This window comes from Carya illinoinensis, chromosome 1 (genome assembly GCF_018687715.1).
Source record: "Carya illinoinensis cultivar Pawnee chromosome 1, C.illinoinensisPawnee_v1, whole genome shotgun sequence".
Classification (NCBI taxonomy): Eukaryota; Viridiplantae; Streptophyta; class Magnoliopsida; order Fagales; family Juglandaceae; genus Carya; species Carya illinoinensis.
The window spans coordinates 2896792-2920305 of NC_056752.1; the positions used below are offsets into that span (position 1 = coordinate 2896792).

Here is a 23514-nt window from a genome sequence, read left to right on the forward strand (position 1 = left end):
ATATACATTTAGGCTTTTATTAAAAAAAAAAAAAAACCGGGTTCAATCCAGAACCCGGAATCTGGATTTTCAAAACCTGGATTCATTTGGGTTTCGGCCCGTGTATGACCCGGATAGATTCTGCACGGGTTACGGCCCGAATTTGAAATCCGGATTCCGGTTTGGGTATACTCGGGTTTCTGGGTCAGAACCCGGATGAATAGGCCTAATTATATCCATAGTGGGGCGTTAACAGAAGCAAAACAGACATTTCATTAGAAACAGATCATATTCAGATGCAAAATCAGAAACTCATGCCAAATTTTTTCAGAGGACACATCGTATCATAACAGAGTACTAAGTAGCTTTAGATCATTTCATATATTCAATAGAGTAAAAATTAAAATATCTTCATTTTAATCCCAACAAAACTTTAAGAATCTCATTTTCACTCTTTTTACAAAGTTAAGAAACAATATGTGAAATAAGCTCATGTCTACACCATTCATGATATAAAACACTTTCTCTTATTAGATTTCATGCGTATGCATAACAAACATCTAAGGTCGTTTTCAGATTTCTTTTCAAAATCAAACACACATATTTTCAATGTCAACCTCATTTCATTTCTTTTTGTACAAAGCTAGCATAGAAACCCCGCTTATTTGACTTCCGTGTATTATCTACGCCTTGAGTTGGAACTCTAGCAATAACACCACCTAAACAAAACATATACCTAACATTTAATAAACCAATCCAATAAGCTACTATTTATTGAGTAATAATCCGAAACAACCCATTTTTAACTCAATATCTCTCATAAAATTAGACCCGAACAGTCCCCTCCTCAAACCATCAGCATTTAAACCCCAACACAGCCACTAAAATTTTTCTCCCAACAACCAAATTCAACCCATACAACTACTTCTTACCAACACCAAACCAACAATAAAATATCTCCAAAGCCAACCATGGCAAATTCAGCATCTGAAACCTAACTCAAACAACTGCGTCAACTCCAACCTTTAATATAAAACTTAAGCACAACCACCATATATTTTTAATCATCCAACACTTCAATCTCGTGCATCTATGCCACTCATAACACATCCAACACAACCAGCTTAAACACACATCACATGCACAGTCAGTAAACCACTCCAAGCAACCCCCAATCAAACCCATTCGCCGCACATCAACCCAAAACGCTACACTTTAACAAAAATAATTAAAATAACTAAACTCATAAAAAAAAATCCCATAAGATTCCCCTTTTACTAAGCGATGAACAAAAGAGAGGAAGAGAGTAACATGCACTTACCCAAAAAGTCACAAACAGCTTCGCACAACCTCGATTTCAAGCAACCCACAGAATTCTAAGCCCAAAACTCACTGAAATCAAGTGAAAAAGATAGTGATCTACACGAACAGGGGTCGAGTGGTCTGAGTGTGTGCACAGTGAACTAAAACAGAGAGGGTGTGTGCATAAAAAAAATAGAGAGCAAAAGAAAATAAAATAAAAATTCTTACCAATGTTAGGAGTTTTGAAAAGGAAACTTGATGGCAACCCAAAATCTCGACCACTACAAGGATTTGGGCTTTTTGCAGCGCCTAAAATCCTTGCAAATACTCACTAAAAACGCTGCAAATTCTCAATTACAGCGTTACCAACTTCCTTGCACGTTCGACGGTATAAACCCTTTATTGTTGCTCTATTGCAACGAAACCATAAAAATGCTGCAACTGAACTCTATTCCAGCGTATAAATATCACTGTATTATATTTACTTTCACGCTGCAAAAATCATCTACATATTCGGTAGTTAGCGCTGGAAAACCTCACTTACAGCGCTCATTATCGTTGCAAGTTATAATAAATTCGCTGCAATAGATTACCCCGTCCAGCAGCGTGTATATATTTTAGTTGTTTTTGGCAGTAATTCCAACACTTTAATTCGCTGCAATTACACAAGAATCGCTGCAAAAAAAATTTGTCAATAGCAACAGTTACGTATAGCACTGTTGTTGATTATATTTGCAGCGAAAAGTAACACTGTAATTGTCACTTTAGCGCTGCAGAAGCATGATACACAAAACTACAATTATTAGTTTCGTTGCTTTAGACTTTTGTTGCAACACTAGAAAACCGCTGCAATTGAAATATAAGCGCTGCAATTAGCGTAAATCAAAAGCAGCAAATATTTAAGTTGTTGCTTTAAAGGTTTTACAGCGCACAATGGTCGTTGTAGTTGAGAATTTGCAACATTTAAAAACGTTGCAATTAACGTTAAACTAAGGCAACAAATTTTATAAATGTTGCTTTTATATCTATTTGCAGCGTTCTATGGCCATTGCTTTTGGAGGTTTGCAACGTTAAGAAAACGCTGCAATTAGGGATGTGCAGCAATTTTAGTGTTCTTTGCAAGGCTTTAGGTTTACAGTCGCTGGTCATTTGCAGTGACCAATAATCGCTGCAAAAAGCTTAGGCCATTTTTTTTTTATCCGCTTTGGCTAAAGAGCTGGGCTATCTGAAATGTCTATTTTTCACACTCAACTAAATTATTAGTATTTAAATCACTAAATTATTAACAGATCTAATTTAGTGACAAAATTGAAATACTTATATATCACCAAAGACCCTGATGAAATAATATTAGGTATTTTTGTCAAAATACCTTAAACCCAGTGATTCCTAATATTACCAATACTTTTTCACCTACATGAAACGGCCACAATTTGCCCAACAATCCAATATTAAGTACTCCCATAAATTACTAGTATAACATAATACTAAAACCTGGAACTTCCCTTAGTTCCACTCATTAATATGATGGATCAAATTAAAAAAGAACCATTTCCTTGTGATATAATAAATCAAACACATTCATTCATCTAATCCCAGTTTAACATGAGACCTTAATGTAGTTATGGGCTATACATTGGGGTGGACCACATGGAACCAAGAACCTACAAGTTACGAACTACTAAATATATAGTGCACAATGTCCAGCTCTTTTATAATTAACAATGTTATCTAGACCAAGTGCACCTGGGCATTGGTGGTGCAGGCTAGAACAACTTCATCGTGAACTGCCCTATGTGTTGGAAACTACTTTTGCATTCTTGATAATGTCTCTCTCTCCAACAAAACCTGGCAGGTGGGATAAAATGAGTAGTCAGGCGATTGCAATATACTAATTTGCATGCATGCTTGCTGAAAAACAGAGAATGAAACAAAAAAAATTCCACCAAGAGCAGCAAGATACCCAAAAAAAAAACGCTGAAACACATATCCAAAATTTGGAGTTAGAAACCATAAATTCAAGGGATTGTCTAACTACACAATGACTAGCTGATTATCAAGCATATTGATGATGATCTAGACCCTCATGCATCATGGTATGATCCTGCACTGTCATTGGAAACCACTGAAATATTAACAACCCTTATGCGTACTTTTCAGATATTTTGCTGGAATATATGAGAAGTGCTTATCCTTGTAGCATAAATTACTAACTGCAGCAGATTATATAATAAACATTTATGTACATAACGACTTGTGAAAAAGGAACATCATTCTATCTTGCCCAAGAGTGAAGTTCTAAAAGAACTTCAATGGATCAACTTCCATTCAAGTAAGATTGACACCTCAGGATCCCATCAAAACCCATATTGTCTAACGGTTCAAGTTCATATGCTAAATAACATACTTTACAACTTGCAGCGTTACCTAATTTTTTTTTTCCAGGTTTGAAGCATGGCCCAACATCTCAGCAGTATGTATTAAATTTCTGGAAATTTCAGTTTTAAAACATGGGATATTGTTAATGATATTTACATGGTTCTGCTCTTAAGATGTTAAAGAATCCTATTTGTTATTAGGAGGAAGATAATGATGCCGAGACCATTAGTTTCGCTGGTCCAAATGCACATATTGAGTGTTTGATTGGTTCATGTAACCCAAAACATGAATAAAGATAGAGAGTAACTGCATTCAGAATTTAACATATCATTTAACAGCTATTTTTTCCTGTCATTTAATGCAACAACCTAATTCACTCTTCTGGAATTCTTGTGTCTTCAATGTGTAAAAGCCCTTATGGCAGAATCCATTAATGCAGTGATTACTCCATACATCAACAGTTACCCAACATTTCATTTAGTACCCGGTTTCTTCTTTGACAAAGTTAGTGATGTGTACCTGTTTACTGATCCCCACAATTCCCTCCATGGATTCAACAACTTTTTTTCCGACCTTCAGCTAGAGTAATGGCTTCTTGGAACTTCACATTTTCCTGCATGTACAAGGAGATTTTAGTGAGATAAGTTGCATGTACAAAACAATTATCAATCCAGTAAGCTAATTTATATTGGTGTACAATCTCTCATGACTGGCAAAATCAATTACATATAACATAGTGAGGCCCAAATCATCTAAAGAGCAAATTCCAATCAATATGCAGCATGATGCCTTTATTTATAGTTGTTCTCTGCATCACCAATGGCCAGACCATAACATCCTCACTCTTTCTACCTAAATACCATTTAGTAGTTAGAAATATTTCAGTTATCATGAAACAGGTATATGTCCCAAAACAACCTCTTAGAGATCCTTCTAAAAATACTTAGATAGATATGGTCTATTTCATGTAGTGAGAACTGAAAATTAAATTACAGCAGCAAACAATTGTAAACCTGTCCACGTCCTGAATAACATGCACTGGTTGTTGCCTCATGTGGTTTAGCTAATATCCTTTTAGTCACACAAGTTTTAAGATCAAAGAATTAAAACTAGCATGTTTTGAAGTAGGATTTTCCCATTTTTGGCTAGGGTAGTTGCTGATTATTACTCACTAATAACCAACCAGAAATCCTACCTGTGCCATTATTGCTGGATGGGTCAGTTTAATGTGGACATCAGTCCAACAGATACATGTTGGACAGAAATCGTAAAGTATAGCTTGGAAGGTATTGGTTCCAAAAGTTTGCACATCAATACAATATCAGTTTTGGTAAAGGGTAGTTCACCTAGAAACAAGGTATTTTGACAAAATACCAGCAATTTCGGTGCATATAATCTATTAAAACACATTTTCCTGGGAGACCATACCTGAATCAGAGAAAACATGTGCTTCACCACAAATGAATATCATAAGAAAAAAAACTGAGGCAATGAAAAAACGAGTGTTTATTTCACATTTACCCAAAGGCCAACATGTATTAAAATACTTTAACATGAAACAATAACAGGTATAATAACTAATATGGCAGTGCATTTACCATACCTCAAGATATATGAGACCCCAGTCACTCCATGTGATATAGATGGGTCAGTAAATTTGGAGTTATTTCCATCCAATTGCCTCATCTTTCCTATAGAGTCAAAATACATTAAAAGATCAAGATGAGACCTCTCTACCATAGATATACTGAAAATAGTACACAAATTCAGCTTAGTGTTATACATAGTGGAGTTTCAAACACAGTACATGGCAGAAATTGAAAAGCATGAATCAGTTGCAGTACTTATCCCTCTATTTACTGCCTTAATGAAACTGTTCACACAGATCACTATAGGATGGTTTAAGCTAGAATTCTATCAACAAAGGTGGGATTCACCAATGAATCTAAATTAGTGTATATAAGTCCATCACTATAAGTGATTTTATAAGGCCTTACTTATCATGTTAAACTGAATAAGAATAGTATCAAATGAAAGAGAAGGAATCTTGGGGTTACTTAACTTCCATATAAATTTGCATCTACTGGACAGGGTTTAATCCTTCACATAATTGAAAGTAGCATTGCTGAAACCCCGCTCTTGAGCCCACTCCAATCACATCCTGAAGACCAGCATTGCTTGACTATATGTGAAGCCCAAAAAATCCCAAAAAGTCCTTATCCAGTTCATTGCTTGACTATATCTGAAGTCTCATACAGTCAAGCCCAAATACTCCCACCAGTTGCCCTTTGCCTCCTACACATTACAAAAGTAGACAACCTTTCTCGTTGGGTGTATATATATATATATATGTGTGTGTAGGACTATTTATATACATATATAGTTTATATCGTGGCCACCCACCATCATATTGAATACCAAGAAGTTGCCCACACTACCCAAAAAATATTTATATAACAGTTTTGGTCTTCGCTCAAGGAGTCTCTCCAGTCTGTGTTTCCCCGGAAATTGAGGAAAAATTCCTTCATCAACTTATCAGTTTCATTTTGCCTCTCACGAAGTCTCATGACTTTGTCCTCAATTGCTTCAAGCTGTGTCTTGTACCCCTCGGCATCTTTCCTGTAATTCTCAGCATCTTTCTTGTAATTGTCTGCATCTTGCTTGTATTTTTCAATCATTGCAAGGTACTCTTTTTCTCTCTCCCTGTCCCGCTATCTTGTCGAATTCGGGATGACCATCTCTCCTAGCCCCCTTGAATATCCAGGTCTAGAGCCAAGGACCTCCCTAAATACGGTAGCTGCTGCCTCATTGGTGCGTTGCTCAGGCTCGAGACCATCCAGCCTCTCAACCATCTCCTTCTGCATGTGAAAATTTGAAAAAGGGTGTATTGTTAAGTCGTGTAGTGACAGGTCTTCCAAATTTGATATTCAAAAGCAAAAGCTGGTAACTATCCTACAAATCACTATATATAACCTAATATACTGATCATACTCACATAAGTGGCTTCAGTTGCCTCGGTGACAAATTTCCCAGTCTTCTTTGACCAATGAGTCTCTTTATAGAACTCCACCAAATCCGCATTTGCAGTCCGCTACAAGTGTGTAAGGATGTCAGGTATATGTTCATGTGAGATCAAAATATTTTGTTCGGGAAAGATATGCACATATGCTAGCCGTCAATGAAAAGCTAACAGAAATATACAATACACAATGCACAAAAACACAAGGACACCCTACATTTCTTAACCTTATAGTCACAAATGGAACTTTATAGGCAATAAAATTTTTTCCAAAAATTCAAGATTAGGATTGAAACTGTTCCCACACAATAAATAACATAATTTCAATTCGAGCATTCTATAAACCAATTTCACATAGACCAATTTCAATATGTTATTTTAAATAACCAATTGCCCAGCATGTTGGAATTCGTAGACTAGTGGGAATGCATCAATAGGTTTGTGATTGAAATGATCAGCAAGACAATGGCAATTGTGACATCATACTAGACTAAAATCAGGTCGAAATTACATACCTTCTCCTCCAAGATCCTTACAAAGGATTTCCGGCCAGTTGTGTGGTTGACATATAACGCCTTTCTATTCTCCCGATTTTGCCGAGCCATTTTCTGACATTGTATACCCAATGTCAGCTTACCCAAACCACATATTAAACAGACATAAAAAACTTTCCCTTTTTAACTTCCTCCAGTTTTATATTTTGACTAAAACAAATACATACCTTGAATTCGTCGCTTCCCCACCTCCGACACAAGGTAACCCAAACGTTCAAGTCAACCATTGAACATCCAGTGGCCAATGCTTCTTCGTGGCTTTCAAAAGATTCATATTTTTTGTGTAATTGGTGATGGAATGCATTGAACCTCTTCCTCAGTTGCTTCAAGACGGTCAACCTATGATTCTCCTGATCCCAATCCAACACGAAGTCAGCCTACATTGAAAGCCAATTGAGTGTAATATGTTATTCTCTTTTGCACAATAACCCCAATCTAGATTAAATGAAAAGCACATATCTTACCCTCACACGGTCGACCAACTCATCCTTTTGTGCCTGTGGCACATCGGTCCATCTCGCATAGCTCATATCGCAGTGTTGTTTTACAATTTGCGTTAGCCGTGCTGTGAACATGGATGAGTTCGCACAGCATGATGACGTTTCGCTGTCATTAATCTTCAACAAAACTTTTCCTTGCCGTCTCAACATTTCGAACGCAATACACTTAGCTGGCCCACGTTTTCGTTTGGGCTGCTCCTGGTTTGTTTCAGTCATTGTGGGGGCAGTCGCTTCTGTATTACAAAGATAACAAAATGAAACTATCAGTCTTAAGAAATCATCTTTCTTGCCTATAGCGATAGGGTAAAGAAATGACAACCGTACCGATATTATCTCCGTTTGGTGGGGTGAGAACCGTACCCATATTTTCTCCGTTAGGTGGGGGGACAATAGTAACAATGTTCTCCCCGGTAGGCAGAGGCTCTCTTACAGGTGAGGGTTCTCTATCCGGCTCAGGTGGGGGCATCGGAATGGGACATGGAGGCTCCCATGGATGACTGGGAGGCTGAGTTGAGTCATCCGAGCCGGACTCATTATTGTCATTGGGAGGGCTGTGGTATGAACTAATACGAACTCCTCGTGGTCGGCGTGCTCTGGTTGAGTAGGGTACAAATCGACGGCCTCGGGAACGTCGTCCAGCCCCTCTTCCTTGGGAACTTTCTGCCATCATGTCATCTGCATATATATACAAAACCCCATTCACAAGTCAGAAGCGATTCCAACCAATTTCAATCAAATAAGGCATGGGATCTACAATATAAATGACAAAGCAGTCTAATACCCATTTTTAATGCATTTTTCTACTAAAAGAAATTCCTATAGAGTCAACATATTTACCTCCAGGGTTGATCCTCATTTCTTGCTATCTGAAGTTGGCAATAGACAGACTTCAAACAGTTTTCCCCCTGTGTATTTGTTAAGACTTGGTTATTTGCCAAAGAACAACAATAAGCCCAAATGGTCAATTAAAAACATGTTATATATATACATGATGTCTTAAAATTAAAGTTTTAATTTTATTAGTAATAGGAGTTGGAGTTGGCACACGTTTCAATCATATAGCCATCGGACAATATTATAATACCCATGTCATATATATGGTAGTATTCACTAGAGATCAAGGAAATGACAAAGTTGGGAAGTAATCAATGCTACATAGATGTTTCACTACAAAGTTTACATGCATTAATCATCCCAATCCAACGTCTGAGTTGCATCAACTTTTTAGACCAAAAAGCCGAGCATGTAAGAAACATCATTACACCTATGATCATAATCTTGCCATTCCGAAGTAAATGATTTTTCAAACTACTGATTATGAAATGTAACATTACTTGACCCGATTGTTACATCGTCGCATAACAATCGTCGTATCATTCTAGTTGGATTTGAAAGAAGCATACATATATATCAGGAAACCTTATATTGTCCATATACACATTACATAAAAGGTAAACTCAAATAGCAGAAGTGCAGCAACAATTCAACCCAGTTGCCTAGTCTGATAGAGACTCGTCTTCTGTGGAAAAGTCCTCCTCATCTAAATTTTCCCCATCACCAGAAGCATCTCCCGAACCAGAATCTATCATGTCATCGTCAATAAAGTCTTCCACACCCAAGTTCTGACCAACCGAACTTGACCCTTCTTGTGCCTCAATCAAGATAGGTTCTATATCATCCCTATTCAGTGAAGTTGTCACTGGACATGCATTGCATTGAAGTGGTGCATAATCATATGACTCCTCAGTTTCTTCATATGCATCATCATCACTTGTTGAGCCATCAATATCTTCTACCACTCTTGGCACCGATGGAATGTCATATACATTCCTGTTCGTGTACCTCTGCACCACAAACCATCTCCCTTTAGCCCTTATATCTTTGATGTAAAAACACTAGGAAGCCTGGCATGCCAACACAAATGGTTCATTCTTATACCAAGTCCTAACCATGTTAATACTGGTCATATGGTTATCAACTCGTACCCCTCGTCTTGGATCACCAACGTCAAACCAATCACACATGAATAAGTACACCCGAGGCCAACCCATGTAGTGTAACTCCACGATCTCATTAATAACACCGTAGAAGTCTAAATTATTAGTATTTTCATCCCCAGTTACCAACACCCCGCTGTTCTGTGTACGGCGCCGAAGTTCACGCTGTTTAGTATGGAACCTTTTGCCATTTATTATGCACGCAGTATAGGATGCAACCCACCATTCAGGACCACAAACTAATGCATATAGATCATCGGCCACATCAAGTGGGTTGGTGATACGCTGGTCTTGAAGCTACATCAATATATTGTTGGAAGTGAAATCAGTTATAGATTTTTCAAGGCCAATCCTAAAGGGTTTGGTTCATCTAAATAGATAGGAAGGAAGCTAACTTACACGTTTCTTCAACCAAGTTGGAAATTCAGTATGATGTGTTCGATCAATAGAATTAGGGTTGTGCACCCTACATTTCTCGTAATGCTCCCTGCATTTGGAGAAGCCAAATGATTATCATCATTTTCAAAAAGATGTGTAGGTTTGTATCCAATATAATGAAATTAATATTTTGTAAACTTGAGGGATTATCAATGCTTACTCTAGGTAAGGTCCAATCTCAGCGCAATTGTTGAGGACGTACCAGGTTGCTTCAGTTAGGAGTTTATCTGATAATTGCCTATTCCCAGCGGTACCAATTGGACGAACTTTCTGGTTGAAAATTGTGAAGCCATCATTACTCTCGGCTTCACCATCAATGTTGCGGTCAACTCGAGTAAATTTCGTCTCAACATCTTGGAGATACAATGAGCAAAATGTTAGGCATTCAATGTGAATGTAGGCTTCGGCTATTGAGCCTTCTGGTTGGGCTTTATTCTTAACATACTGCTTGAACTTGCCAAGATATCTCTCAAATGGATACATCCACCTATATTGTACTGGACCACCAAGTATGGCCTCACGGGGTAAATGCACAGCTAGGTGGACCATGACATCGAAAAAAGATGGGGGAAATATCATCTCCAATTTGCATAGAATCGTGGCAATATCAGTTTGAAACTGTGATATTTGGTTAACATCCAGGGTTCGGGCACACAACCCCTTGAAGAAAGTGCACAGTTCAGTCAAGGCCAATCCAATATCAGGTCGTAAAAACCCCCCAACAACAATAGGAAGTAGTCTTTGCATGAAAACATGACAGTCATGGCTTTTCAACCCTGAGATTCGGCAATCTCGTACAGAAACACAATGTGAGATGTTCGAAGCGAATCCATCTGGAAATTTCACATCGGCCAGCCATTCAAAAAACTTCTTCCTTTCCTCACCGTGTAATGTATACATTGAGTGTGGCATTGTAACACGTTCACCATCATACTTCAAATGTAATTCTTTTCTGAATCCAAAAATCTCCAGGTCACGTCGAGAATTGATATTATCTTTAGTTTTACCAGGAATGTTCATTAAAGTGCTCAATATGTTATCAAATATATTCTTTTCAATATGCATAACATCTAGATTATGTCAAAGACGCAGGGTCACCCAATACGGTAGCCTGAAGAAAATGCTATATTTTGTCCAGTTCAACTCTTCAACAGTTCGTTTTCTCTTTCGATGAGATTTACCGAATTGCACATCCCCAAGCATCAACAGTTGAGCTTCAATATCTGATCCTTCTAAAACCCTTGGTAGCCTGCGATGATCTTCTTTACCATTGAACAAATTTTTTCTCTTTTGCCACTTGCGATCGGGCGGCAAGAAACGACGATGTCCCATATAACAATGTTTCCTACCATACTTCAACCAATTGGCGTCTGTGCCCTCATTACAAGCAGGACAAGCCAATATTCCTTTTGTTGACCACCTAGAAAGAATTCCATAGGCTGGAAAGTCATTGATTGTCCACATTAAAGCAGCGTGCAACATGAAGGTTTCCTTTGTGGAGGCATCATACGTAGGTACACCTTGTTCCCAAAATTCAAGCAGTTCGTCGACTAACGGTTGCAAGTAAACATCAATGTCATTACCAGCAGATTTTGGCCCAGGAATAATGAGGGATGTCATGAAGAATTGGTCCTTCATGCACAACCATGGCGGCAAGTTATATGGTACCAAGATAACCGGCCAAATGCTATACGGTTTAGCCATATTGTTGAAAGGATTGAAACCGTCACTTGCGAGACCAAGCTGAACGTTGTGAGCATCCTGTGCGAACCAACTGTAGTCTTCATCAAATCTCTTCCAAGACTCTGCGTCTGCAGGATGTCTCATACTTTCCCCATCATCGCTTGGTAGTTGCTCTTTATGCCATCTCATTTCACGTGCTATATTTGCAGTCATGAAAAGACGTTGCAATCTTGGCTTCAAAGGAAAATGCCTCAACACTTTTTGAGGGATAGGACGAGCCTTGTGTGTATTAGGCACCCACCTTAAAGCCTTACAGGTAGGACATTCATTAAGATCAGCATTTTCCTTCCAGAATAAGATGCAGTCATTGGGACATGCATGAATTTTGTGATAATTCATACCCAAACCCCGCTCCAATGACCTTGACTCCTCATATGAATGTGGCAATTCTGCATTAGGAAAGGCAGTCTGCAACAAATTAAGTAGCATATCAAACGACTTTATTGACCACCCACTGAGTGTCTTAATGTGTAACAACTTCACAATGAAGGACAGTTTTGAGAATTTTGTACAGCCAGGAAAAAGTGGACGTCGGGCATCCTCTAGTAGCTGATCAAAAGATGAACTTGGGAAGGGATCTGGTATTGACGCAGCAGTCGGCAATGGATTACTATGATCTTGGGCGTGGTCAACAAATGTGCCTGCTCGAATATCATCTAACATATGATCCATGTCATCAATGTATTCATTGGAATAACCAGCAACACTATCGTCGTCGTCATCATTGAAACTTCGTGTTTCCTCCTCCCCATGAAAGATCCACTGCGTATAATTTGGATTGATCCCTTTCATGAACAAGTGAGTCTCCACATCAAATATAGGCAAGAAGAGAGTATTACAGCATGCACGGCATGGACATCGAATGCGATCACTTCCTCGAGAATGGTTTCGTGCTAGGTTGAGGAAAGTGTTAACCCCCTCGGCGTATGCAGGCGATCGAAGTCTATTGGGCAAGTTCATCCAGCTTTTGTCCATCTATAATGGTTGAAATCAGCATATTAGTTACTTGGTATACTAAATAGGGTTCCATTTAGCTATACAAAAGATCTCTTGTGATTTTGATTAAGTGGAATGGTGTGCATCAAATAAGCATCCAGCTCAAAGCAACATGTAGTGGATGACAATAGAAGATGGATGTGATGATGCTAAGCGGGGTTGTCATGCTGATCGTTGTGGAATGATACAGGTTGTGTTGAACAGTTTGGTAAGAGCTGCCAGTGGCATACCAATTGCTGCAGAATATGTCATCGTGCTAAATATGGTACTGGCTAGGGTAGTTGTTAGTATATGGCGTCAAAATGCATATAAAGATTTTGACAAGAATTAGAACTAGAATAGAGGTTATGGAACCGTGTAGTTGGTAAATACAAGTAATTTTTTCTGTTTTAGCTTTAGATACTGATTTGATGAATTCGCTGCAAACAGCAAATTTGAACTGCAATTGAAAATGAAGGTACATCCTACTAAAGTATGGAGGTTGTGAAAAAGGATGTGTGACAGTGATGTGGATTCATGTTTAATGAATCCATTCACAAATGACTTGTAGATGTTAACAGTGTATGATGAACGTCTGTATATCATGGATGACTTTTCCCCAAATTGATAATCCAATACGTAGAAGGCTCACTCACTCCATAAAGTGTCACGAGCTGTTAATTTTATACCAAAATGAAGCGTGTTGTGATAGTAGGGGAAACGGTTTTATCTAAATACCCAGTGATGTATTCAAAATAGCTCCAATCAATATTGAGTGTTAAAATACCACGCAAGGAATGATAATCGGGCTATGACATATTGTGTTTTTATGTTTTTCATTCATCCTCAATGATTCTAGTGTCATAAACTGCATAAATGACATGCACGTAATGCATCAATGGAAACACAAAAATTTACAAAAGAATTAACAATATTTAGACATTTATAATACCCCAGAATTTCTGATACATCAGCCACCATCCAACTTCAAGAATATAAGCGAAATGGTAATAATGGTGCAATATCCATCTATAAAAATAGGAGTAACAAAAATGTTCGAGAAGGGTAATATTGACCCTTCTAAAATTGCCTTCATATACAACCTAACATGTACATATACTCATAATAAGGTGACACTAAAAGTATTAGTGTCAGAAAACCAATTGCAGGAAAACCAGCTGAAAGGTAGCATTGCTAAACTTCACATCTAAAGAATTATGCCGAAAAGCATGAGGGAAAACCATAAGAACTGAAACTACCATATTGCCACCTATTGAAACATATGCTAGCATGGTTTGTTCCTCAAGTATAAATATATCAATCAAGGCATATAATAGTGGTTACTTAAAAAGACCATCCAGTAATTACCTCAAAAAATGGGCCCCTGTGAGCAAGATAATAAGAAGAATCGATCAAATAAAGCTCCAAAAGTTGCAGTTCACCTCATCCTTCACGTATTCCTAGGGTACAAAACAATGATGGCATTTGTTTAGGAAACAACTATGCAGCATAAATAACAGGAAAGACAGCAATACGTAAAATCATATATGTATTAAATTTCCAGAGAACCTAATATCAATACCAGAAACATATATATAGAGTAGATTATTACAGATAGAAAAGACTGCCACTTCCAAGTTAGAAATGCTTGTCCTTCAAAAAGATATGGTAAGAGGAGTGTTAAAACTATTATATAGTGTCAGTGTATCTTGTAGGATTTTATAAAACTATCTAAACTTATGTATCTAAACTAGTATGAACATTAAAGGTTCCAAAACATCCTAATGAGTAGTTCTATGGTAAAATCAGTTAACCAACAACACCTTGTAACCTTATCTAATCTTATTGTTAGATAAGAAAAATGAAATGAGTAGAGCTAAATACTAATAGGTTTTGGAAGGATAATATCTTGGTCTAGGATCAAGATGAGATCAACTAAGGGAGGAGCTGGGAGCAAAGTTTAATACCCAGAATAGCCACAACTTTAAGTGCATTACTATATCCCTTTTTTAAGTTTTTTAAGATAAGTTTTGATAAGATAGAAGATACACATTTTTTGTAAGAAAAGAGAAACATTTCCCAGACTACTAAATCAAAAACTTTGGATAAAAAGGGAAATATTGTAAAATGAAAGTAAACTTGTACATTCAGATCAATGTACCTTAGATTGATCATAGATGGCTGTAAAGTTATAAAATAAATAACAAATTGAAAGTAGAAGAGGGAAAATGAAATAACTTCACTAAATTTCAAGGGATTTAGTATGTGCTTGAGAGAGAGCGAGAGATTTTAACAAATCTCAAAACCTAGCAAACCAGGTCCTCAACGCTGCCATATCAAAAATCCAACACAAATTCCTAATCTTTTGTTCAAAAAGCAACTTCTGCAGTTATGAATGAGTCTAAGGATTTGGTTTTTTAAAATTAGAGCAGTTAATGATTAATATGGTGATTCTAAGGTAGCAACATTATTAAAGTTTACATTGCTGGAAGATGTGGGGGAAATTTTGACTATATCCAAATTTGATATTGTATGCCCGAGATACATTTCGGCTCCAAAACACTTCAACCTCTAATACCCATAACTTGACAATGCGAAACAGAGAAGAGCAGGTTGGGATGACTTGAAATCTGACAATTTCAACTCATCACATTTAGGCTGTTTGGAAGATGGTGTTATTATGATTAACGTGGTGCAAAAGTGAAATGAGATTCACGAGGTTAATGTGAATGAGGTGACAAAAGAGTTATAGGCAGGAGCAAGACCACTAAGAATAAAGGAAATAAGATCTTCCTCGTCAACTGGTTTCCCCACAACAGCTAATGGATTAGCCAAAGACTTGGCTTGTTGAAGATAGATACCACAGGACATCACTTCCTGGTGTAGGTTTTGAAGTTGTCTATTAAGCTGAGTAATACAAGAATGAGAACATGAAACAAATCTGGTAGCCAAGAAATCCCAGAGTTCATATGAAATCCCAGACTTGCTGAGAGGTGTTCAACCCATGAACAGCTGAGAGGACACCTCAGTCAGTGTGGCATTAAGCCAACTGAGGAGATAATGATGTTTACAATGCCAAGCAACAAAGGTGGGATTCAAAGAACCTTTGCCTACATAAACAAAAATAATTTGAGGAGGACAGGCCCCAAACCCATCAACAATACGTACCAAGAAGATCATGACTCCTCAAAATAGGAAGAAACTAAGACAACCATATAAAATTAGTTATTTCCATCAAGCTTAATGGAAATGAGGTCCATATTAGGCATATGGAGAGTAGAAACAGAGGTGACAGACATGGCAATAAATTATAAGAAAATAAAGAAAATAAGCAATAATCTATTAATGTCTACAAGGTTAATTATGAGAAGTGCTTATATGTGTTAGGGTGTCCATAATATTGGAGGCAATTAGTATAGATCATACAAACTCAATTCCTTGAGGGATTGTATTTTCTGAATCTCTTACAACAATTCCAATTAATTGCTCCAATGTTAAAACAAATACTGAGGAAGAAAGAAGGAATTCATAACCCCAAAAGCCAGGATTGATAGTTTGATAGGCAGAAACCCATCTAATCTTAGTCTAAATGAGCTCACAGTAGCATGTCAAGAGACAACAGTGGTATACTTTGCTAAAAAAGAAGATGATTGACAGCCTAAAACTACCGATGAAGCTTTCTTATAACAATAATTTAACGACTTGAGAAATTTTTCTGTGTTTGACAGCAAAATTAGCCAGATGAAAAGCTAAATTTTTACTCACTAATATAAAAGGGTAACTATCAAATGAAGTCATCTACAAAGTATTACTAGTAGAACTATAGTGGTTAGAAACATACAGACCCACTCATTAAATACATTGTAATGAACATATATAGATATATGTATGGACTGATCTTATATATAAACAGCAAACCAATCTAAGAAGCTGCTGCTGCCTCTTTCGATGCAATGCCAAATGGTTTCCAAACGCCTTTATCTCTCTCTCTCTCTCACTCTCTATCACTCTCTCTCTTGGACCATGTCTATTGCCACAGTTTTGGACTAGCACAATGAAAAGCAGTAACTTTATAGGAAAGGCAAAGACAAGGGATAAAAACACATTTATATAGAAGGGAGAGGTATTTTCACATAGATTCTGTATTTGGAAAAATACAAAATAGGGGTGCAACATTTAACAATGCACCCCTAAGCTGTCATTAAGGGATTTGAAAAATAACATATTAACGGATACACAAAAAAGGGGTAATGGCTTCCTACCATCACACCTGAATTATGCAAATAAACCTAGACACTTCTACAAATTAAAACCAAACAAGTATCCTTTGCAAGAAAATGTATGATAAATCTGTATCATTACTAATTTAGGGACAGAAGCTAGCTATGGAGTGTCTGTACATAGTTAATATGGTCTATATCCTTTGGAAAACAAATTAGTCTTTCCTTTCTCTCCAACAAAACATGATATTGCAAATATGGTCAAAAAAATCTAGAGGTTTTGTTCCCCCACAATCTAATAAAAGATCCTACTTTTAGTGAAATACTTTATTCGTGTTGGCCCTAAAAGCATTAACGTTGGAATACAAATCTCAAGGCCAAAAGCATTTTAGATTTTCCTGATATACACTTACAGACCTAAATTTTTCTAGGCTTTTCAAAACCAAGTTAATACATTAGATAGCATCTAAAACCTCACTTCACGAAATAACTTGCATTTTCTAGGATATTGGATGGAAATAGCTTCCTTCACCCTACCATTAATGAACATACTAAACCAACATCTCAGCAGTAGACAAAAAACGACGCATAGAAAAAATTAAGGAAATATAAATGGTGAAAGTGATTCTTGCTTTCACACTCAAACTTCTATGATAACCTCAGAGACAAACAAAAAGCTCCAATTTTTGTAAAGCAAGGAGCGCGGCTGAAGGGGGAGAGAGAGACAAAAATGAGTTGCAGTGATACCTGTGGTGGCGGAAGGTATACCCTGTAGCAGTAGGTTCCACAATGTCTACGTCCGATACAACGGTTGGAAATCGGAGGGGCAAACCACTCCGACACTAATCACACACACACAGAGCGGGATGGGGAGGAAACGATGACCGTAGCTTCCGCGGAAGGGAAATGTAGTGGTGGAGAATCTAGGGTTCGGGACCTCTTCGACGATCGACGGTAGATTTCCAACCTTGTGTATATCGTTGGTTAGCTGGGCACCGAAGGTGGAGGAAATCGGCAAGAACTTCGAAGTGGACAAGGGTAGCTGGTAACAGAGTTGTTTCGGGGGGAAAAATAAATTGTCCTCTGATTTTTGGCGCCCTGAGGCAATAGCAACGGTATCACGCCGTTGTAACAAGTGTTTTAGAAAAGCAAGGCGTATGTTCGCCGCTATAAAATAAGTTTCCGCTGCAAAAAATAAAGCCTAGCGGCCCACTTCATTAAATCAGTTCTTGCAGCGAAATCTTTGCAACCTTACATATTTTGCTGCAAAAAACAATCTATTGCAGCGATTTTTATTACAACAAAATAAAAAACGCTGCAAAAAGGGAGATTTCTTGTAGTGGTGAAGCTAGCTAGTGCTGAAACGAAAGTTTCCCTGTAATAATTTTTCCCCAACTTTACAATGAGGCAGAGCCCCTATATCTATACATGTACAACTGAAAAATGTACAGTTAATAAATAGAAGATGCTACTGCTACAATGGATGATTTGAGAGTATTCGGGAAGATGCTCTAGCTGTTGGGTGCTGCTGCATATTCTGGACAGAGTCTACATTGTGTGCTGTCTGCGCACTACGTGCTGCATGGCCTGCTTGCTGCGCCTTACGTGCTGTATGACTTGTGTGTAATGCAGGTGTTGCTTGAGCAGTCTCTGTACTAGCTAGCTGCAGGCTGTGCATCAGGGACTGCATGTGATGAGTAATTTGCTTGAACAACTAGCGACCGTAACCTGAACTTGACGATCAGAACCGGCCCACGTACTTCACTTAACACAGATCACCACGTACGGCATGCAGTCAGTAATTAAGTCATGGGCACCTCTGATCATGTGCATGCACGAAGCACGATAACTTCGTCCTCTACGATCGGCCATAAAATTTAGCATATTTGCATTAAAAATGACAGCTTGTATAAATACTACAGATCTAGATCAAATGTGCATGACCAAGTATGTATGTGTGTGTATATATGTGTGTGTGTGTGTGTGGGGCCCGGCAGCCTTGTTTTGGCCGAGAGATCGAGTATCTCATGATAATTCGCCCCTATTCCGGCAGTAGTAGTACTGTATCTAGAAGTAGTATCAAGTTGTGTGTACGTACGTGACTCTTTTCTGGCTAATTATATCAGAAGGCCAGGTACGTACCTAACTTTCACCATGCATGCCGCATTAATGTAGCTAGCTAGCTAGGTGCATTTAGTAATGCATGGCCTTTTTTCATTTGTTATTAAGCTGCATTTCCGGCCTTTTATTATTGTTCTGCCCCAACGTTAATGCTGTAGATCATCAGGATGTTTACTCCGTGATGTTTTTAATCAATATGGTACTCCATGTTCTTTTATTTCTTTTGCATGGAGAAGGGTATCAATGGTGCTCAAGATCACATTTTTCTAATTATGTGAGGTGAATGCAAATTAACCCTTTGAAAACAAGTAATAATGGTGGTTTGAAAGAAACAAAAAGACAATTAAAGATAAGAAGCTACACACACGATACAACAGACAATCCAGTTCTCTTTATTCTTAGTGCACAAATCATGTATATATTAAATTACAGCTCGATCTGCATTTGAGAAGCCCTTAGCCAACCACTTTCTCAAGTCTTTTTCAATGCCATTTTCAACAGTTGGGGGGTTGAGAGAGCACCAAATTAATTTGGAGCTACCTCGTTTGCGTCATAAGGGGCCTTGAATATTGACAAGGCATTTATATATATAACTAGTAAAAACTTAGCATATGTTCATTTCCTCTTGGCTGACCTACAATTCAGATTCGCTCGAGGCACCATTACGGGCTTATTTCATTTTATATCCAACAAACACTATAAGGCCCACTTTATGACACCTCACAAGAATCTTCCAGTGCAAAATCCCAACCGAATGCAAGAATCAATTCTCTTCAATAGAAATACAGAATATTCTAGAGAATGTTTCGTCTTCTATAAATATTGAATAGCACTCAGTGCTACTGCATGTAGAACAATATTGTAATACACAGAAATGCTTTTATGCATACACAGTCTCTTTGATGAATTTCATCGAACACATTGCCTAAACTCTGTTTTAGCTAGCTTTCCTCAACATGAATCCAAACAAGCACCATGTATATAAGAAATATCCTCTTTAGGTAAAAGCGGCACTGCAAGACCATTTAGACCAATTAAACAAAGCCCCATCCATAGCATGTGACAAAATGCATACATAGTTCAGGCTTTTGCTAAATCATCAACATTTTGCTCTCGAGTTCTTTTATTTGCAAGTCGGTGTGTATTAGAACACATCCACACCACTTAATTGCATAGTACATAAGATTTAAATTTAAAAATTTATATTTCGAATCAAATAATATCGCAGGCTTTGTCGATTATAATTAAGTATGTTATCCGCACATTAATTTTGATGAAGGATTGCCCAACCTGGAGATCATAAAAACATCACGACCAGTACTATATATAAACACCTTGGGCTTGACTTTAGCCTTACGTACGTGATGGTCAGCGTGGCCGGGATGTATTTCTACTGTTAGTATATATATAGACAATTAAACATTAACCTCCACATCCACATGATGATGAGGCTAAACTTACAATATGCCTGCATGCAATAACCACCTTTTGTGCACGAGGACATGTCGACTGTGATCGTGTGGCCAGATTTATTGGCCGCCACAAGTAAGTTGGGACATCATCATCATCATGATCATGAGCGTATCATGTAGTAGAATCTAATTCAAAGATGACCTTTAATGATCAAAAGAAATTATGTGCAACCGAAGAAATAAAAAAAGGGAATATTTAAAAGAATCTCCAAAGAGTTCGGCATTATATGCCAGTTGTGCTTTACATTTAGTCTGTCGCGCGCAGCCACGCATTAGAGGGTTTTTCTTTTCTTGAATAGAATAGTAATTAATAATTAGAGGATGGAAATGAAATGCAGTCAAGCCACTATGACTTTTGCTGAGATTTTATAATTAATTATAAACAAAAGTCTTATGAGCTAATTATAAAGAGACCACATGCGGATCCTTTTTAAGATTTCATTATAGTATTACAGTCACAAAATTTTTTTTATAAAGTTAAATTTATAAACTGATCAAAATTTATGTAATATATATATATATATATTAAATTTATTTTACAATAAAAATAATTTTATAATATGACATACATACTACATTAAATGACTTCAATTTATAAATTTATATTTATGAAATGATTTTAATAGCTAAACTACTTTTGTTGCGTTTGCACATGGTTCCACTTGCTCCATTATCTCCAGATCTCTCCCGTGAACACTATAAATATCGCCAGAGCTAAGGCTTTAGGCAAATCATAAGCTGAGGTGATTCATTTAAGTTTCTTGGAAACTTACTTGCTTAGCATATATAACTCTAGTCTCTAAGCAACTACTTGCTTGCTTAATTAGCTGATTTGGTTGATCCCGATCTCTCTCACTCTCTCCTCATATAATTAATTGTCTTTCAATCTCTCAGCCCTATCCATGGCCCAGAACAAAATTTTATTAATCTCCGCCTGTCATTTCTTTGTTTTGATTTTCTCTCAAGAAACTCAGTTCATTGAGGGAAGGCGTTCGCTTGTAGGAAAGAATAACGAGTTTCAAACGCTCCAAACTCATAAGAAAATCCATGAAAAGGAAACTAATAAGCATGAAGGTAAGTTCCCTGATGATCATGACATGACCATGAGCGACGCAATTACTCATGAAGCTGTAGTACTATCTCCACCTACAGCACCAACTGGTGAAGGTGTGGCACCTCCCCCACCGCCTCCAGGTCATGCCATGATCAATGACTTCAAGCCAACAGCTCCAGGTCACAGCCCTGGTGCCGGGCATTCCATTCATCACTAGGCCAATTTCTAAGTCTTCTTGTAATATATATGGTGCGTGCATATATATATATATATATATATGTTCTCATTGATCATTGCATGTGCAGGAAATGACTTCATTATCTGTGTTTATATGTATCATAATAATGGTATTGTGCTTCAATTTGCCAATTAAGGATTTAAGATTGTAGCTAGCTAGGGTTGAATTTTCTTCCTGTTTCTTGTCCAAAAATCAAAAACCTGTATTTTTATAGTTTCCGCTGTATTTAATTATTTTGTAACTTTGGACAAGTGTCCATACGTACAATAAGGCGTTGTAATTTGTGACTTTTCGTCAAGTTGTTGGGTTTTCAATAAAATCTAGCTAATTATGCTATTCTTCTTGCCTTCCTATTTTAAACCTTAATATTCTTTTATCAACACCTGACAATATCATCAATCAGTATAAAATGTTGCACTTTGCGATTACACATACGTAGGAAATTCCTAATTAATAATAAATATGATTAAATTAAGTATATATATATATATGTGTGAGCGCGTGCGCTCGCGCGTGACCTCGTTTTGGCCCAGAGATCGACTACCTGATCATGATAATTCGCCCCTGTTCCGGCAGTAGTACTGTACCTAGTATAGTATCAAGCTGTGGGTACGTACGTGATTCTTTTCTGGCTAATTATATCAGAAGGTACCTCACTTCACCATACATGCCCCATTAATGTAGCTAGCTAGCTAGGTGTATGTAGTAATGCATGGCCTTTTTTCATTTGTTATTAAGCTGCATGAGTTGCCTATCGATCGAGCTAGACTTGCTCCTCAGAAATTTATCGAAAGAAAACCCTAAACAATCAGCATTTCTGAAATGCAAAAAATAAAAAAAATGTCCGAACGTTAGATTCTTGTTTAAATGAAAGATATTTATCATGTATATCCCCCGTTTCGACATTTTTTTTTTTTTAATTTTTGGTAAGTGTTTGATCACGTGCTAATATTTCAAAACTCACAAGCATACAACAAATTGCTCAAATAAGATATTTAGACCTAACTCTTGATGCACATAACATAACACAACTAGCTTCTTATTTGAGGAGACAAGACTAAAATTAGTACAATTCTCTAATGTTGAGTACTTAAACCACAAAGAACAGTACGTAGGACTCTAATTCAGCCCAAAACTATTAAATTCCCTAGCTATTCAAAGAAATCACAAGCGATTCCCTTATTTTGAAGATCAGGAGGATAAAACTACAAGCTCTAATTCATGCTATCTGCTTCCTGAATTTTTGTCTACTTGAATTATATACATGTCAAGTTTCTGCTTACTTAACATGCTGTTAATGTAATTATGTTACTGTTCGGCGTTAACTTCACTTAAGCCGATCAAACAAGCTCCACAGATCTCCAATATTCGAGGCCCCGGATCAGATGCGCCCACACACGATCTTAAAATTACCCTATATATGCTTGCTATCTTTTCTTCTGTTTCCCATAAGAATAGAGCACTTATTTTTTGACTCGTTTTGGATTGATTAAATATTGCACTCTAAAAGAGAGTCCCTCGCT

The 23514-nt window shown here is 37.3% G+C and overlaps 1 protein-coding gene across 1 annotated transcript; it reads right to left on the reverse strand.

Annotated features, from left to right (window-relative positions):
• Positions 1-2832: 2832 nt before the first annotated feature.
• Positions 2833-18730, reverse strand: LOC122305925. Its single transcript, XM_043118371.1, has 12 exons — positions 17854-18730; positions 14255-14346; positions 8571-8638; positions 8058-8408; positions 7698-7966; positions 7401-7610; positions 7195-7287; positions 6656-6751; positions 5723-6518; positions 5264-5351; positions 4180-4273; positions 2833-3129 (listed from the first exon to the last, which is right to left on the reverse strand). The coding sequence occupies exons 3-9, from the start codon at positions 8587-8589 to the stop codon at positions 6372-6374; spliced, it is 1185 nt and encodes a 394-aa protein (XP_042974305.1). The 5' UTR covers positions 8590-8638; positions 14255-14346; positions 17854-18730; the 3' UTR covers positions 2833-3129; positions 4180-4273; positions 5264-5351; positions 5723-6371.
• Between the last annotated feature and the right edge of the window lie 4784 nt (positions 18731-23514).

Excerpts from the sequence above, each read along its gene's own strand:
- LOC122305925 (XM_043118371.1), bottom strand. Across the intron at positions 7,288-7,400 it reads GGGGAAGCGACGAATTCAAG|AAAATGGCTCGGCAAAATCG; the intron begins GTATGTATTTGT and ends ATACAATGTCAG. Across the intron at positions 6,519-6,655 it reads AGGCAACTGAAGCCACTTAT|AAGGAGATGGTTGAGAGGCT; the intron begins GTGAGTATGATC and ends TTTCACATGCAG.